A 17,796-nucleotide genomic window follows, 5' to 3' on the forward strand; every position below is an offset into this window, starting at 1 on the left:
AGGGCTGCCATGGGGAAGCACAGTCCCTGATGTCCAGCAGCTGTGTCCCTGCATAAGCATGTGAGCATCTCTGAGCCCAGGCCACAGCTCCGCTGTTTCCCAGTGCCCTGAGCAGCCTTCCAGACCAACCCAGGCCTGAACTCACCTTCAGGTTATCAGGCAGCTCAGTGCGGCCAGCGTATCCCGGATTCATGGTGATAAACACAGCACAAGACGGCACGAGTGGGATCTCGACGCCTTCAAACATGAAGCGCTCCACCTGTGGGGGTGGGGAGGGGTTGGCACACCCATCCCATGCTCTGGATGGTCCCCTCATCCCACTGATGGTCCTGGCTATAACAGGTCAGCCTGGATTGACCCTTGACCATGGATTGGCTCTTCTCCCAGGATCTGGCCTAAGACCTCTGGTCCCAGTGGCGACCTCTGGCCTCCCAGCTCCCAGCTCCCTGAGGTCTTCACACATCTACTTCCACCCCCAGGATGGGGTAAGGATACGGGGCTCCCTGGCTGGCTACAAAAGTCCCCTCACAGACAGCTCTGCTAGGTGGTTGGGGGAATGCCCAGTTCCCTGTGAGATGAGAGAGGCTGGGCTCAGGGCAGAGACCCAAACGCCTGGTTTCCCATCCCGCCAGTGTAGGGGGGTTGCAAGGCAGCATGGGCGGGGTGGGTACAGTTGAAGTGAAAAGGTGGTCAGTTACAGGAGACGTGGAGGGAAGGCTCCCCCAGAACTCACCCGCTGTTGCTGCGCCTTCTGGATGGTGGTGATCTGCTGGGCCACCACAGACAGCACCTCGATATCAATGCGATTGAACTCATCGAAGCAGGCCCAGGCGCCAGCACTGAGGGGAAAACATCGCAGAGGCATATGAGTTCAGAGCCCCCCTGGCACCTCCAAGGGCCCCTGCTGGGAGGCGACCACTGCTGCCTCTGTGGCCATCTCGGTCAGCTCAGCCACAGCCCCACCAGCCGTACCCCTTCCCAGTGCCGCCAGGGGCCAGGCCTCGACTCCTGTTGTTCCGCCCCACCCCCTCCAGCACCCCGCTAGGCTCCTCTTGGGGCAGGGTCCCCGCAAGAGTGCGGCCTCCCCGCCCTGTCTGTGCCACCCGCACACCCAGCCTCACCTGGCCAGGCCCTTGAAGAACTTGCCCATCGCCATGAAGTCGAGCTGGTCGGAGCAGTTGAACACAACGGTTTGGATGGCCAAGGCCTTGCCCAGGTCTTTTGTGGTCTCAGTTTTCCCTGTACCAGCTGGGCCAGCTGGGGCGCCCCCAAACTTGAGGTGCAGGGCCCCAGTCAGGGTCAGGTAGCACCTGAGGGGGTGAGAGGTGAGGGGCGGGGCCCTGCACCTTCTCAGGAGTCCCACAGACTCGAGAGAGCCCCACCCTCCACTGTCTTGGGCCCCGGGGAGGGGTGACTCCTGCCCCTCCGCGTGCTGAGGGGGCCAAGCACGCCCAGCCCTGGCTGCAGGGAACCGGTCTGGAGCCCTCAGCCACCTGACCAGTGCTCCCCACCCCATGGCCCTGCAGACTCAGGGACCTGCCAGATGGCTGACCTCTGGTCACTCTTCCTTTTATTCCTCAAAACCCAGCTTGAGAATTCAGTTGCTGCTAAATACAGGCAGCCAGAGGAAGCAACTGAGGGCTTTAGGAAGAAGTGTTCACTTTGTCAAGGGACTTGCCCCCTGTTTCTCTCAAGATCAGCTGCTCTGTTATGGTGAAAGGAAGATCTGACTGATAAAACCCGTAAAGCCCACGCCCACTTGATGCTTACTGAGCACCACACAGGTGCTAAGAGCTTTACACGGCAGCTCAAGAAACTCTCCTGACTGCCCAGAGGAGGCTGCAGAGGAAACTGAGGCACAGGGGGCTTGAGCCACCCGCCCAAGGTCATGAAGCCCATGACGAGCAAGAGACAGTTAAACAAGCCCCAAAGCTGAGCTCCTAACATTTGACTGTCTGGTTCATCACAGATGAACTGCACTCTGTGGGTCCTGGACTCCTGGGCCAGCCAGTGTGGGAGAGGGCGTGGGGAGGGGGCGCTCACCTGTCCGTGAGGGGCGTGATCACCAGCCTACCGCTGTTGCCAAGGTACTCGTAGCCGTAGATGAACTCGGCATTCACAGCCCGGATGTACAGGTTGTTATTCATCCAGTAGTACCTGGCATTGCAGGGAGATGGGTTCCCAGGGCATGTGGACCACGGGCCACTGGGCAGGGTACATGGTTGAGGAGAGGTGGTTCTTTTTTTTTTTTTTGAGAGGTGGTTCTTTGGGGAAATGAGGGCATCGTGGCACACCCGGCTTCCCCCGGGCATTGAGGTCAGCTCCAGCCTCTTGTAGCTGACTCTCCACCCTGCCCTGCCCACTCCTGCTGCTGCTCTGGCCTGCGGATGGATGTGGCCACACTGCCTGCCCCCTCACCTCAGCTGTGAGATCCACTCGAAGTCATGCACGCTGACCACATTCTCCTGGACCAGCTTGTGCACCACATCCTTGGCGTGGACCTCGATGACGATTAGCGCCGACAGCACAGCTCGCTGCATGCGGGACAGACTTCCCCGCACCAGTGCCACCAGGTCACTGAGCTGCAGGAGCCAGGGGACCCCGTCAGGGACGGGTGGGGCCATGCTGCAGGCAGGCCTTCCCTGCCTTGCTCAGGGGTGGGCTTCCGCCAGCAGCAACCCCTCTCTTCTGGGGGCTTCTGATGGTCTGGGATGGGCAGGGTGCAGGGATCAGGCAGAGGAGGGTAGGCAGGGCATTGGTGACATGGGAAGTCTGGCAGGGATGTCAATAAAAATGGAGGCACACACATGCATCCATCTGCCCACTGTGCATGGTGCCCAGGGTCAGGAAGGGGCCTGGTGAGGAGCTTGAGGAAGCAGTGTGGTGAGGAGCCAGTGCACAGGGCAAGGGTAGGCCATGGGCCAGCCTAGGAGAGCTCCAGGTAGGAGGCTCCCACTCTGACCTTCAGGAGAGGGGCACCTGCCTGACCTTAGCACTCCCGTTAGAGCCCCCATCCCTCCCACTGGTGGCTGGTCATGAGACACTTGTCTCAGGGGTGTCTGACCCTCTACTCTTTGGTTCCAACCCCAGGCCCTCTTCCAGGATCAAGACATGACAAAGCTCCTTGAGGGACTGAGCTGCCTCAGGGTGTGGGTTGTCGGTGGGGAGCAGATGGTGACCCCCACCCCCTTGAGTCTCACCTGCCGGGCAAGCTGGGGGAACAGCCGGCTGCTGAGGTTGCCAGCCTCCAGAGCCTCTTCCACCTCTAAGGTCCAATAGGTCTGACACCCGGCGATGGTCACCTGGCCAGGCCAGTTCAGAACCCACTGAGTCCTGAGCATCTGGGAAGATAACACAGGTAGGGCTGACCCAGGCAGCTGCCAGTGCCGACCCTGCAGACTGTTTTTCCCTTACAGGTCATCTGTGCTTCTGGGCTCAAAATTCCACCCCAAGAGCAGGGAAGCCTTTAAAACTTTGGGCCTCTCAGGCTGGGCAGAGTCATCACTTCCTCTGCCGTAGAGATCTGGAAGTGGAGGGATGGAAGCCCAGGATTGGGAAACATACATCCTGGGTTCACATCCTGACTGCCACCTGTGAATCACAGGCCCTTTGGGCAGGAAACATCTTTCAGCTACTTTGTAGGATAAGGCTTAACCCTGAGATTAAGGGGTTCAGCTCCAGCATCAGCGGTCATGGGGGCCTGGCACACAGCAAGTGCTTAAAACATAACAACAGCAACTGATTATGACTAGGAGCCAGTCTTACTTTTTGGAGGGTGTTTTCAGATTCCTCCCTCTGCTCCCAGAGACACTCTGGCTGACTGAGAGCAACAGCAGTCAAGGCTGTAGTCTAAGGATGAGGCAGGTGCCAACTACAAACTGGCACTTGCCAAGAGCATTGCCAACGACTGAACAACAAAGGCATTTGCCAGCTGCACCCTGTGCTGCTGCAGCTGTTGACCTTCCACCTCATGAGGGGGTTCAGGGTGGAGTGAGGCACTCTGGGCTCCAGGGAACCTGGTGGGACAAGTATTTAGATAGGAGGATATTTTCAGGAACAGATTTTATGATCCCAATCACTGCATCTCCTCGTTATCTAGAAAAGCACTAAATCCCTTCATGATGATGACAGATCCTCCTGACTAGGAGAAAACCTCTTGCAAAGTAAGCGGTTGACCACAGTCATCAAGACAGTATGGTACTGGCACAAAGACAGAAATATAGATCAATGGAACAAAATAGAAAGCCCAGAGATAAATCCACGCACATATGGACACCTTATCTCTGACAAAGGAGGCAAGAATATACAATGGAGAAAATCTTTTTAACAAGTGGTGCTGGGAAAACTGGTCAACCACCTGTAAAAGAATGAAACTAGAACACTGTCTAACACCATACACAAAAATAAACTCAAAATGGATTAAAGATCTAAATGTAAGACCAGAAACTATAAAACTCCGAGAGGAAAACATAGGCAAAACACTCTCCAACATAAACCACAGCAGGATCCTCTATGACCCACCTCCCAGAATATTGGAAATAAAAGCAAAAATAAACAAATGGGACCTAACTAAAATTAAAAGCTTCTGCACAACAAAGGAAACTATAAGCAAGGTGAAAAGACAGCCTTCAGAATGGGAAAAAATAATAGCAAATGAAGCAACAGACAAAGAATTAATCTCAAAAATATACAAGCAACTCCTAAAGCTCAATTCAAGAAAAATAAAAGACCCAGTCAAAAAGTGAGCCAAAGAACTAAACAGACATTTCTCCAAAGAAGACATACAGATGGCTAACAAACACATGAAAAGATGCTCAACATCACTCATTATCAGAGAAACGCAAATCAAAACCACAATGAGGTACCATTTCACGCCAGTCAGAATGGCTGCGATCCAAAAGTCTATAAACAATAAATGCTGGAGAGGGTGTGGAGAAAATGGAACCCTCTTACACTGTTGGTGGGAATGCAAACTAGTACAGCCACTATGGAGAACAGTGTGGTGATTCCTTAAAAAACTGGAAATAGAACTGCCTTATGATCCAGCAATCCCACTGCTGGGCATACACACTGAGGAAACCAGAAGGGAAAGAGACACGTGTACCCCAGTGTTCATCACAGCACTGTTTATGATAGCCAGGACATGGAATCAACCTAGATGTCCATCAGCAGATGAATGGATAAGAAAGCTGTGGTACATATACACAATGGAGTATTACTCAGCCATTAAAAAGAATACATTTGAATCAGTTCTAATGAGGTGGATGAAACTGGAGCCTATTATACAGAGTGAAGTAAGCCAGAAAGAAAAACACCAATACAGTATACTAACGCATATATATGGAATTTAGAAAGATGGTAACGACAACCCTGTAAGCGAGACAGCAAAAGAGACACAGATGTATTGAACAGTCTTTTGGACTCTGTGGGAGAGAGTGAGGGCGGGATGATTCGGGAGAATGGCATTGAAACATGTAAAATATCATATGTGAAACGAATCGCCGGTCCAGGTTTGATGCATGATACAGGGTGCTCGGGGCTGGTGCACTGGGATGACCCAGAGGGATGGGATGGGGAGGGAGGTGGGATGGGGGTTCAGGATGGGGAACACATGTACACTCATGGCGGATTCAAGTCAGTGTATGGCAAAACCAATACAATACTGTAAAGTAAAATAAATTAATTAATTAATTTAAAAAATAATGAAGTACCAAACATGTGGAAAAAAAAAAAAAAAAAAGGAAGCGCTTGATTTCATTAAGCTCCCGCTTCACCAAAATCGTATATACTGACCTTCCCCCTGTGCTGCTTTGGAGCAGTCCCTCAGAGCTATCTGAGGTGCTGCCTCCCGGGCTGCAGTCCTCATTTTGCCCCAAATAAAACTTAACTCACAACTCTCAAGTTGTGCATCTTTTTTAGTCAACACAGGCAGGTAACCCAGCCCTTGTGATGGAGCAGAAAGGCGCTGAGAAAGGAGCCAAGGGAAGGATGAGCAGGCTGGGAGGCTGCGCTGGGAGGGGTGGTGTGGCTCACCCTGGGGTAGGCCTTGATGGCCCTCTCGATGATGTCCCGCACGCTGGCCTTCATGCTGTTTTCCACCTCCCGCAGCCAGTCCTCCACGTTGCTGGACGGGTAGATGGAGAAGGACAGCTGCACCTCCTCACCCTCTGCCGAGTACATATGTGTGATCTCCAGGTCCTCCTGAAACAGCAGCTGGGGTTGGGGGGAAGCAGTGAGAGTGGGGTGAACCTCAGTGTGTCCAGAGGCCCTGCCCACCAGAGCCCGAGCGTGGACCCCGCCTGTGTCCTCCACCTTCAGAAGATGGCTCTCGCCTCTGGAAGAGAGCTCCCCTTGGCTGGACCTCCCCTGATTCTTCGTGGGCAGGACGGATCTGTCTGCTCCAGCTGTGACCCCGCCCACTTGGGGAAGGAGGCTAAGCCTGCCCTGCGAGTGCCCCCCATGCCCCCCTCCCACAGGCCTGTGAGGCCTCCCTTGTAAATGAAGATGAGGACGAGGGGATTCAGCAGCCTCTGACCTCTTGGGTTTCTCAGCCTAGTCAGCACCTCAGTGGATTGCAGGGGGGCCAGGGTACCCCTGGATGAGCTGGGATCAAGAGCTCCCCAACCCTGCGCTGAGGGAGCTGACCCTCCTCCCACAGACCCCAGAGATGTCTCCGAGGGCCTGGGATCTCATTCCCTGCTAAAAAGACTTGGGGTGAGAGAACAGGTATCCTCCCTGGGATGGTGCCCTCAGGGCACCTGAGGCCTTGGCCCAGCTACCCACCTGGGCGATGTTCTCGAAGCACTTGCGCAGGTGGGGCTGCACGGCGGTGGGGTCCTTTGTCTGGGACAAGATCTCAAGCAGCTCGTCATCAGATAGGAAGTAGAATCTGCCAGGGAGGCGGGGGTGAGGGCCGTCAGGCAGCCCTGGGTCCCAGCTGTCCCAGTACTACCGACATCCCTGCACCCCACCCTGACAGGGTACTGGGCCCCAGCCTCGATGGCAGGCGGGAGCAGAGCAGGCATGGGCCAGGCGTCCCCCACCTGGGAAAGGCGCTCCGCTTGGTCTCCAAGTACTCGCTGAGGCCTTTCTGCACCATGTCCAGCAGCTTGTTGCAGTCCCGCAGGCTGTCCAGCAGCCTCTGGTCAGAGCACACATTGATCACCTGCGTGGCCCGGGTCAAAGACAAACTGAAAGTGAGTGTGGCCCGGCTGGGAGGCAGCAAGGTGGGCTCAGAGAAGGACCCATACGTGCTTCCTAGAGACTCTCAGCGAGCCTGGGAAGAGAGAGGGACAGGAAAATTGCCCTAAACCAGGGGCTGCCTCCATAATTCAAAAAGACACATGTACCCCAATGTTCACTGTAGCACTGTTTACAATAGCCTAGGTGGAGCTAGTGGTAAAGAACCCGCCTGCCAATGCAGGAGACATTACAGATGTGAGTTCGATTCCTGGGTCAGGAAGATGTTCTGGAGGAGAGGATGGCAACCCACTCCAGTATTCTTGCCTGGAGTATCCCATGGACAAAGAACCCTGGTGGACTACAGTCCATGGGGTCACAAAGAGTCAGACGTGGCTGAAGCGACTTAGCACAGGGGCTGTCTCCATCACTTGTAAGCCCCACAGGAAAAAAGTCTATGATTAAAAACTAGGGTTGGAATTCTCTAGTGGTCCAGTAGTTAAGAATCTGCCTTGAAATGGAGGGGATACAGGTTCGATCCCTGGTCAGGGAACTAAGATCCCACATGCTGAAGGGCAACCAAGATCCAATGCAACCAAATAAGTAAATGAATATTAAAAACAAACAAACAAAAAACTACAGTTAACCAAAGCCAAGGAATTTGATTTGCTGCAGGACTTGTCAGGTCCTTTAAAAATACTAATGGGGACTGCAAATCTCCAAGAGGAAAAACCATCAAGTGCTGTGTTTCTGAGGCATGTCTCAAGACTGGGGAGCCCACTCAGGGGGACAACGGCTAAGACCAAAGCCTTGGACTCGTCCTCCAGTCTTCCTTGTTCAGGAAGAGGTGAGGCCAGGAACCTCTTCAGTGCCCCAGCTGCCCTCCTCCCATCCCTGTGTGAGCTCGCCTCCCGGTTCTCGTAGGCATTCTTCATGATCTTCCTCCAGATCCGCTCCATGGTCTGGTAGCGCTTGCTCTCCACCGGCAGCTGCCGGTTGATGTCCTCGGAGCTGAAGATGGGCTCCAGGTAGAGCCAAGCCCGCTGACAGTTCAACCACTCCTCCAGCACCTCCTGGACAGGGCGTGGACTGTCAGGGCCTGCGGCCCAAGTTGGGTCCTGGCCCCCGTGACCCAGGCATTTTACCCCACTGAGTTCTGGGCAGAGCACTGGGGGCCAGAGCCTGTGCCCATGGGGAAATTTCTAGGTGGCGCTGTCAGTCACAGGACTCCAGGCAACAAAGAGGGCTGCATGGATGCCTGCCTTCCAGAGAAACCCCAAGTCCCCCATAGGATGTCCAGGCCTCCAACAGAGCCAGGGGAGCTACTCTTCCTATGAGAGAACCACACCCCAAGCAGCACACCACGAGGAAACAATACAGAGCTCAGTGCATGGAAGCCCAAACTAGTCTCCTCTCCTGGGAGGACTCTGGGTCTATGACCCCAGGATTCTTGGCGGTGTACTTGGACTTGAGCTTGAGATCCCCTAAAATACTCTCTAAAACATCAGTCCACAAGTGAGCCCTCTTCAAGTCACCGTCCCCTCTTGCCTCCACAATCCCCTTTCTGAATTTGTCTCTTGCCTTTCCCTATCAGTGCAAACGCATTCATTCATTCATGAGTTCATTCTCTTCTTCACAAGCTGTGAGCTGTGTCAGGCCCAGGTCAGGCCCATGTGAGCTCCAGAGGAAACAGAGGAGAGGGTGGTCCCTGCCTTCGAGGAGCCCACCACCCTCTGAACAGCCACTTATGCCTCTGAATCACTGAGGGCCCCAGCACGTGTGATGGGCTCTGTAAGGGGCATCGACCAGAAGCCTCAATGGGAACACCCTGCAGGCGGGGGGTGGTGGGGGAGTCGGTGAGGGCTGCTTGATGCTGATCCCTGGAGGAAATGGGACTCCAGGGAGAGAGGACAGCAAAGGATGGAGACCCAGGGACAATGCTGATGACCTCAGGCCTCTCTGGGTGACCCAAGGAACACAGGCAGGTCTTCCTCTTTCAGCTTCTGGCCTTCACTGGAGGTCTTTGAATAGCTACCAGGAAGCCCTCTAGAAGGAGTTGCTGGGATCACACTAGTAGGCCTGCCCTGGACTGACCTCAGGGCTCTGAAGACAGCCCCAGCCACTTGCCTCGAGAGCCCTAAAGAACAGTGATCCCCAGTGCCCTGGTGCCCTCCCCCAAAGGCGGCTCCAAGTAAGACAGGAGTGGGAGTGGGAGGCTCAGGGAATAGTGGGAAGAGACACTGAGGAGCCTCAGGCCTCGTGGTGTCCAGCCCAGAAAGCCCCAAGCCTGGAGGTCCCAGCTGCCCCAAGCCCAGGCAGCACTCAGGGGTCTGGGGGCAGCTCTTGTGCTCCTCTTTAAGGGCAGCTTTGGCCCAAACTCTGGCCCCACTTCCAAGCCCTGAACTGCCAACTCCAGCAGCCCAACATCAGAGATGGAGAGCCCCATTCTAGTCCGCCTCCTCTGACCGAGGGGCCTGTCAGAGAGCCAGGAGCCGGACAAACCTGGGCAAGGCACTTCACCGCATCCAGCCCCACCCGAACATCATCAGGAGCCACCTTGGGACAGGGCACTGGGCAGGGTGGGGGAGGAGAGGGCAGGAAGGCCCACCTGCGTCAGCTTCAGCTTGGTCTCCCAGGAGTTGATGCGTTGCTCAAAGGGCTTCTTGTAGGGTGAGAAGGACATGCTCTGGGTCATGACGATGTGGTCATCGAGCAGCTGCGAGGCCTCGTCTGGGCTCTTGAGGATGTAGGTGTCTGTCTCTTTGTAGGGCATCACGTTGAACAGGATGGTGGACCACTCCTTCTCCATCTTGTCCAGAGCCTGGGGGTGGGGGGTGGGTGGTATAAGACAGGGTTGGGTCCCCAGAAAGAGCAGGCCCACATTGAGCAGCACTGGGCAGGAAAAGTCAGGCTTTGCTCAACCAGGACCTTCAGTCAAGCCCCCTCTGTAAACTCTCATCTTGTCTAGTCAACAAGTCCCCCATGGGCCCTCGTCGGAATCCAGGGCAGACGCGCTGGATGCATGTACTGGTATGCTGTGGGGCAGCTAAGTCACTGGTTAGGAGCTCTGGTCCCAGTTCCAGCCCTTACTGGCTAGGCCGCCTTGGCCAATTGCTGAACCTCTCTGAGCCTTAATTTGCTCATCTGCTAAGTGAGGCAATGCTCTCAGCACATTCCTGAGGGAGGAATAACTTGAGAGGAATAACTGAGTAATAACGGGGCTGGTGGACACTGTGCCAAGCACTTCACACACATTATTAACACACTTAATAAGACGCAGCTCATCCCTGAGGTGAGGGACCCCAGGGATGGGGCCCAGGACTGTCACCTTCCCACACCATCGGGCAGCATGTGGGTGGGGCAGGGAGGGCCTGCGGGGGGCTGCCCACCTGCTCGATGGCATACTCCTTGCCAGCCACCTCGGCCACCTTGCTGATGCTCTCGATGTGGTCCTGCAGGTTCATCTCGAGGCAGCGGGCGAAGGTCAGGTTGGCCTTGGGCCTGACATTAATGTTGATCTCGCTGGACAGCACGTCCCAGTGCCGGTTCCTCATGCCAGGGTTGCGCAGCCCCTGGATCAGTGGGATGTACGGCTTGAACTCCTCGATGCGGGCCCGGATGTCTAAGGCCACATCCTGGCAGGCTGCAGGGGAGGGCAGGCAGGGGTGAGAGGCAGCAGGCTGAGGCAGGGTGGGGGTGAGGGGAGCGGCGGTCTGGCTGGGCTGCCTACCTGGGATGTCTTTGAACTGCTTCACGCACTTGTGCATGGTCTTGAAGGACTCGATGACGTTCTTCTCCAGCTGCTCTGCGTCAATGGCTGACAGGGGGTCGTTCATCCAGCTCTCGGACCAGCGCAGCCAGTCAGAGGCTGTGGTCCAGAGGTCCAGGTAGGGCTGGAACTCCTTCACCATCCTGGAGAGCTTGTCGTACTGCAGGGGCAGAAGAACTGGGGCTGGGCCGGGCTGCTCCTCCTGGCCGCCCCCACTTCCTTGCTCCTGGCTGCCGTCCCTGATTCAATCCCCAAGGACTCAGGCCTGGCCTCCCTTCTTCCTTCCCCCACGTCTGGGCTCTGAGTGGCTGAGCCAGGTCTGTGCTGAGCCTCCTGCTTTTTGCTGGGGGTCCAGCCAGCCTCCTCGCCCTGGGGACCACAGGGTGGGAAAGCTCATCTCGGCAGCCTGTTCAGTCCTGCCCCCCCCCAAATGGCAGGGCCCTGCCAGCTGGTGGCTGGTTCCAGAGGTGGCCGCAAAGGCCACGGGCTTCTCCTTGAGCTTTTCTTGGGGATGGGGGACAGTGTGCCAGGGCGGGTAGGCCTACGTTGGTGATGGGCAAGCCAAAGATGCGTTCGCGGTTGTTGTAGAGCATCGCCAGCTGCTGGCAGTCCTTCAGCTGCTTCTTGACCCGCCGCACCTCATTGGCGATTTCATGCGCACGCAGAATCTCCACGTGGGTGGAGAAGCCAGCTACCACCAGCTGCGGGCCAAGGGGCGAGGGATCAGGGGCTTCTGCGGCCTCACTTATGCCCATGTATCCCTGTGCACATCCAGGGAACCTGAGGTCCCCAGAGCATCAACATCTCCCAGTTCGGAGAGGACTTTCTCCTGGAGGGGGTGCTTCCTGGTCCCTCACAGGCAGCTGACTGCCCCTGGTAACACGACAAGGTCAGATGAGACCCGGTGCCCTGAATGCCATGCCCACTGGGGCACCAGGATACAGCAGAAGAGCTGGGGCTCTCTGAGACCCTGAATTTCCCAGGAACTTGCTGCCTAGGCAGCTCTCTGGCCTTCAGTGCATTCTTTTAGCCACTTGTTCATTTGTCCAGCAACCACTGACACAGCACCTCCTGACTGCGAGGGGCAAGGCGCAGACCTGGAGGGGTGTAGGGGGGTATGGGGTGTGGGGTGTGTGTGTCTGCGTCCTGAGCCCAGCCTCACCTGCAGCCCTTCCAGCTTCTCCTGGAAGTTGTTCTGATCCATAAGCTGGATTTTGCGGAACTTCTCCTCATCTTCCAAGTGTTGCTGTCGCACCAGCTCTATCTGCCCAAGGATCTTAGCAGGCCAGTTGCTGGCAGCCCATCTGGATGGAGCGGGGATGGGGAATGGTGGGGATGTCACACTGAAATCATGGGGTGGCAGGCCAGGTTGAAGGGGAAACGGGGGATCTGGGCAGCAGCTGGAGCAGCCAGGGCTGCGCAACAGGGAAGTGGAAGTGAGCCTTGAGGCAGCTGCTGCCATCCTGCGGAGTGCGGCTGCCTGGCAGGGGAAGTGGTCCCTGCCCTGGGGTCGCGGGCAACGTGCAGGGAGATGCACACCCAATGTGCCCAGTGCACAACAGGACACAGAGGGAGTGGTGGCTGACGTGAGAGAAGCCATCCTGAGTTTCCCTCTTAAACCTCAGGCCTGCAGGGGCCTCAGCTCAGATGAGGCAAAGTGCCAGTCTCTAGCCTTTATTTCCTTGGTGATCAGCCAGGGATACCAGACCTGCTTCCTTCATATCAATGCCCTCTGCCAGGCTGACCTGGGGGCTCTGTGGGCTTCAGGGATTCTGCATGCAGGTGGCCTCAGGCTGCAGGTCCTGTGGGAGGCCGCCCTGGGCACCAGGATGTCCCACAGAGCAGGTGACTTAGGGCTCCCGGGCAGGGTTCCCAGGAAACAGTGCCAGTCGCTCCCAGGCCCCAGCAACCTGGAGGCACCCCCAGTCTGTACGACAGCTGGGCAAGGGGACTCCAGGCCTGAGTAAGGTTGTCTCAACCAGAGGTCATTTTCCACGAGGCTCTTGAGCTGAGGTGGCGGGGGCCAGTGCTCCTCCCCAGGCGCCACCCATCAGGCTGGGCTTTGTCTTTTCTCTGTGCTCCCAGGGACCCTCAAGGGCCTCAACCACAAACAAGGGGATTGTAAGCCCAGAGATCACATGTGTATCAGCAATGACAGGATAGAGGATGCAGATAGGCTGGGGGCAGCAGGGTCCCTAGACCACGGGGGCCAGACTTCCTTCCGCCCCACTGGCCAGATGGCCCTGGCCCACGTGGAGCCACGGCCTCTAGCATCTCAGCAGGGCATCTCTGGTGTGGCCTGCAGCCACTGTGGTTCAGTACCTCTTTCCCCTATATCCTGCTATCCACCACCCACCTGGTGTGGGGACCAACCTCCCACTCACTTGTCATTGAAGTCTTCGGTGCTGAGGTTGTAAAGGAATTCATCCATGACCTGGTAGTCGCCCATGATCTTCACAATCCGCTCCTGCATGTACAGGCAGCCATGAGAACCACGTGTGCCTGGGAGGATAACCAGACCAGGCTCCCCAGAGTGGTTGGGTGCTATGGAGAGGCTGCCCTCTTTTGGAGAGGCGAGGCCTGGGATGGTGAAGTAGATGGCAGCTGCAAGGCTAGCTTTGAGCTTGGGGGTCCTGGGGCCGTGGCCACCACATCTCCGACCTCCAGCCCCCGACCCATGCCCTCCACCCTGCCGACCTCCCAGACAGCAGAGCTCCGAATCTCCAGTGTGCACCCAGCCTCCCAACCCTCGGAGCCCAGTTGTCCTCTGTGTGTCCCCCTCAGTCCCAGCTTCCCGGCTCCTGCTCCTCCAGCTCCCAGTGGGCCCGTCTCACCTCCAGCCCCACCAGCTTCTCGGGGACACCCTTCATCCACTCGCGAAGCTCAGCCAGCTCCTCAATGCTGTTGGGCTTCTCGTAGATTTTGCGGCTGATGCTGCGGAATTCCTCGCAGATCTGGCAGGAGGGGAAGGGCTCTGGGGAGGCCGCGGGCCCCTCTCTTGCCTTCCCAGGGCCCTGCTCCTCCTCCTTGGTCCCCCACCCCACCACATCCTTCAGTGCAATCTGAGAAGGGGTGCTCCCTGCCAGCTCACTGGGGAGCTGAGGGTCACCTGGCACGTCTCCTGCACCAGCCTCCTGCACCAGCACCACACCCTCAGCTCTGTGAACTGATCCATCTCAGGGGGTTCCTTGTGAGGGGTCCCCAGGTCTGTATAAGTCCAGGGAAATAAAGAGCAGCCCCCACCTCCTGGGACCTCTCATGGGGACCCCTGGTAGGGTCAAGGCAAGGAGACTTCCAGACCCTTCCATCAACACGCCTAAGCCTCACTCTGCATGCACGGGTGCATGTGCTGCTGCAGTTGCTGGGGCCGGGCAGGCGGGCACTTACGTTATCCACCTCCCTGTGCAAGTTCTTGGCCAGGATATCCAGCATGGAAGTGGCCAGGGCCTTGCGCTTCTTGGACAGGCTCTGCTTGACGTTGTCCACATTGATGTAGAAGGGCCCGATGATGATGCTGCTGGGCAGCGAGCTGTCCAGGACCTCTTTCTCGTGCAGGTGGGTGAGCACCACCTCCCGCACCTCCTCGGCTGATGGGCACTGGGTCTGGAAGGCCCTGGGGACAGCAGGCACCCACGAGGGGCAGAGGCTGGTGAGAGGGTGGGTGGGGGTCACCCAGACAGGCAGACACACTCCAACACATGCACGCACTTGAGGAAGGTGTTGACATCGTTGTTGTTCAGCTCCAGGTACTTTCTGAACTCCCTGGCGTAGGCCTGCAGGGGGATCATGGCCTTGCGCACTGCGTTGGCGATGACAGCACGCAGCTCTTCCACCAGCGGCTCGTGAAGCCCCACCGACTCCAGCAGGGGGTCGCCGCTGATGAAAATGTCCTCCATCACCAGCTGGGGGCGAGGGGGAAGGGGCACAGAGCTGCATGAGCCACAGGGCAGGTGGGCAGAGGGGTGGGAGTGTGGTTCAGACTGAGTGGGCAGGAGTCTGGGGGTAGTGGTGAGGGGAGAGGGTTTCCTGTTGGGTCCCCTAGATGGGGCTATGGACTAACACAAGCCCTGTGATGCCCACTGAGCAGCAGCATCTTCCTCTGCCTTCCCTGGCTCAGCCCCAGGGCAAAAAGACAACCACGTTGCTGGTGGCTCTAAGCAACAAGGGAAAGAAGAGGGGACTGGGTTACAGAGGCTCTGGCATGGCGGGCTGTGCTGTGATGAGGAATGAGGGCTTTTGAGAAGGGATCTCAAGAGTGGAGGTGGGTTTGTGTCTATATCCTGAGGGGAAGAGAGAGGTCAGGAGCTGGGTGGGATCTGGGTCAGACATGGCCGTGGCAGAAGTGAGCGAGCCTCACTCCAGTCGCAGGTCTGACCCTTTGCAGCTAGGTGAGCTTGGGCTTCTCCAAGCCTCCTCTACAGAATGGGGATGTTAATGGTTCCCAGTTCGGCTGGTGGTGGGGACTAAATGAGCTATTCAAGAATTACAGGGCTGAGCATGCTGCCAGCTGGGTGGGAGGCCCATGGTGGAGGTGAGCTGCCTGGACGCTATGGCAGCACCCAGGCACGAGTACCCACTGTACCTTCTCCAGCTGGGGCACTGTGTGGGTGGCCAGGATGCCCTTGTCAAAGAGGGTGAGCAGAGAAGTCTCAAACTGCTCCAGTGGCGTGCTGTAGTGCACCCCCGAGGTGTCCAGCATCAGGTCCACGATGAACAGCGGGTTCTTGCGGGGCCTGTAGGGACAGTGGCCGGGGGGAAGGGGTGGGGACAGTGGGCAGGGACCTGAAGAGGCATGCATGCAGGAGGCACAGCCCCTGCCTGTGCTGTGGCCTGATGGCTCTGGAGCTTCTCCATGAGTAAGACTTGCCTGCGCCCTCTTCCCAGAAACTGCCAAGTTACCAGAGAGAAAGACCCAGACCAGCCAGACAGGCTCCTCTGTTCCAGCCACTTGCCCAGAGGCCCACGGGCACCAGGGAGAGGGAGGACCTCCACGCGGTACTGAGGTCATCAGGGCAGGTCAGCCAGACCCTGGGCGCTTGTCGCACCCACACCTTCCCTGGGAGCCCACCACCCTTAGCTCCAGACGCCCCATCACAGGCAACGGCCCTCAAGCCTGGATCCCCACTGAGCCTGCCCATGCTCTGGATTGCTACCACCCTGACCTCGAATGAGCATCTCAGACATTCTGTGTTCCCTGCCTCCCCCAAGTCCCCACAAGGGTTCAGTGAACGCTAGGGGTCAGCCTTGCTTCCTCCCCACACACGTCTGCCCTCCCCCAGCACTGCGGCCCATGCGCTGTCCCAATCTGCCCTACCAGCCCATCACCCTGTGTCTAGACAAGGGCCAGGGCCATGGTCCGACTTCTCTTCTGCCTCGCTCATCCTCATAAAACCAAAGCATGGTTTGGGGATGTAGTTCAGGTTATTACTCCCCTCTGATGGCTGCTGACCACATTTACAATAAACCCAGCCCCCGACCATAACCCCAGGAGGCTCTGCATCATCTGGCCTGGTCCCCGCAACCTCTCTTGTGTCATCCTGACCAGCTCTCCCTGCCTTCCCCACTCCAGCCGAAGCTGCTGGCGTTTCCTTCTGTGATGGCTCCAAGTTCTCTCTCCCTTCCGTGACTCTGCCTGGTGCCCTTTCCCCAGCATCTCCTAACCGGGTTTCCTCTCATCCTCAGTTCTTGGCTCAGATGCCACGTCCTCCCTAATCCTCTGCCAATGCCCCCTCTCCCAGATCTGTCACAGCCCCTGCCAAGATCAGCAAGGACTGTATCTGTTTATTTCTTTGCTTGCTGTCTGTGCCCAGGTGAGAGCGGGGCTCACGCCCTTTTTGTTCCCCTAGAATGCTGCCTAATTCATGGCAAGTGCTCAGAAAACATTTCTTGGGCTTTCTTGGTGGGCCAGCGGTTAAGAATCTGCCTGCCAAAGCAGGGGACACCAGTTTGATCCTGGGTCCAGGAAGATCCCACATGAATTGGGGCAATCAAACCCGCAGGGCACCACCATTACTGAAGCCCGCATGCTCTAGAGCCCGTGCTCCACAAGAGAAACCACCGCAGTGAGAAGCCCGAGCACTGCGACCAGAGGGTAGACCCCTCTCACATCAATTAGAGAGTGCCTGCGTGCAGCAGTGAAGGCCCAGCACAGCCAAAGAGAAAAGTAAGTAATAAACATTTCTCTACTGGGGAACTCAGTGACTGACTGAGAGAGTGAGAGATGGAGGTCACCAGAAGACACACCAGCCAGAGGTGCTGGGACATCCCCCAGCAACCAGGGGAGCAACCCCTACCCCTGGCATCCAGGACCTGCCAGAGCTGGGCACCCTGCCCCTGGCGGCCCCAGTGTCCCCAACCCTGCACCGCCCTAGCCACTGGCGCCTGAGAAAGAACAGTGCTGGTGTCGACAGGTGGCTCCGCCCGGCTGAGCCCTACCTGTAGGGGCTGTTGATTAAGTCTTCGCCCCAGACCATGTCTTCGGCGCAGCCGAGCACGCTGCAGCAGGCGTCGCTGATGAACTGCGAGAAGCTGGCGAGGGAGTCCTGCACCAGGAAGCGCAGCGTGTCCTGCAGCATGTACTTGAGCAGCTCCATCAGCTTGTGCAGCTTTGACATGAGGTACACCTCCCAGTTGGTCTCGTAGAGGTTGTACCAGCCTTTGCTCATGTCGCGGAGGCTGCTGCGCATGGCCACCTTAAGCGTGCTGATCCAGCTGTCCTTTAGGAACATCTGCACCTGCGGGCCACGGCTGGCATCACCAGGCCGCCTGATGGAGGGGCCCGCCGCCCGCAGCCGCCACGATCGGGGGGCCCTCCAGACTCAGACGACCGGCACCCCCCACCCCAGCCT

General features: G+C 57.3%; 1 protein-coding gene across 1 annotated transcript in view; it reads right to left on the reverse strand.

Annotated features, from left to right (window-relative positions):
* DNAH1 (dynein, axonemal, heavy chain 1) overlaps positions 1 to 17,796 on the reverse strand; it is an 81,920-nt gene that overhangs the window by 32,699 nt on the left and 31,425 nt on the right. The window contains exons 11-31 of the mRNA XM_010851742.1: positions 17,384 to 17,682; positions 15,531 to 15,681; positions 14,657 to 14,850; positions 14,336 to 14,561; positions 13,783 to 13,902; positions 13,333 to 13,415; positions 12,111 to 12,252; positions 11,494 to 11,649; positions 10,910 to 11,108; positions 10,569 to 10,822; positions 9,788 to 10,000; positions 8,088 to 8,252; positions 7,044 to 7,165; positions 6,784 to 6,889; positions 6,034 to 6,213; positions 3,201 to 3,341; positions 2,419 to 2,582; positions 2,044 to 2,157; positions 1,122 to 1,310; positions 734 to 839; positions 146 to 259 (exon numbers count right to left, since the gene is read on the reverse strand). Coding sequence (XP_010850044.1) covers positions 146 to 259; positions 734 to 839; positions 1,122 to 1,310; positions 2,044 to 2,157; positions 2,419 to 2,582; positions 3,201 to 3,341; positions 6,034 to 6,213; positions 6,784 to 6,889; positions 7,044 to 7,165; positions 8,088 to 8,252; positions 9,788 to 10,000; positions 10,569 to 10,822; positions 10,910 to 11,108; positions 11,494 to 11,649; positions 12,111 to 12,252; positions 13,333 to 13,415; positions 13,783 to 13,902; positions 14,336 to 14,561; positions 14,657 to 14,850; positions 15,531 to 15,681; positions 17,384 to 17,682 — 3,438 coding nt within the window. The remainder of the gene's footprint in view (positions 1 to 145; positions 260 to 733; positions 840 to 1,121; positions 1,311 to 2,043; positions 2,158 to 2,418; positions 2,583 to 3,200; positions 3,342 to 6,033; positions 6,214 to 6,783; positions 6,890 to 7,043; positions 7,166 to 8,087; positions 8,253 to 9,787; positions 10,001 to 10,568; positions 10,823 to 10,909; positions 11,109 to 11,493; positions 11,650 to 12,110; positions 12,253 to 13,332; positions 13,416 to 13,782; positions 13,903 to 14,335; positions 14,562 to 14,656; positions 14,851 to 15,530; positions 15,682 to 17,383; positions 17,683 to 17,796) is intronic.

Source organism: Bison bison, unplaced genomic scaffold, assembly GCF_000754665.1.
Source record: "Bison bison bison isolate TAMUID 2011002044 unplaced genomic scaffold, Bison_UMD1.0 scf7180017864304, whole genome shotgun sequence".
NCBI classification, from domain to species: Eukaryota; Metazoa; Chordata; class Mammalia; order Artiodactyla; family Bovidae; genus Bison; species Bison bison.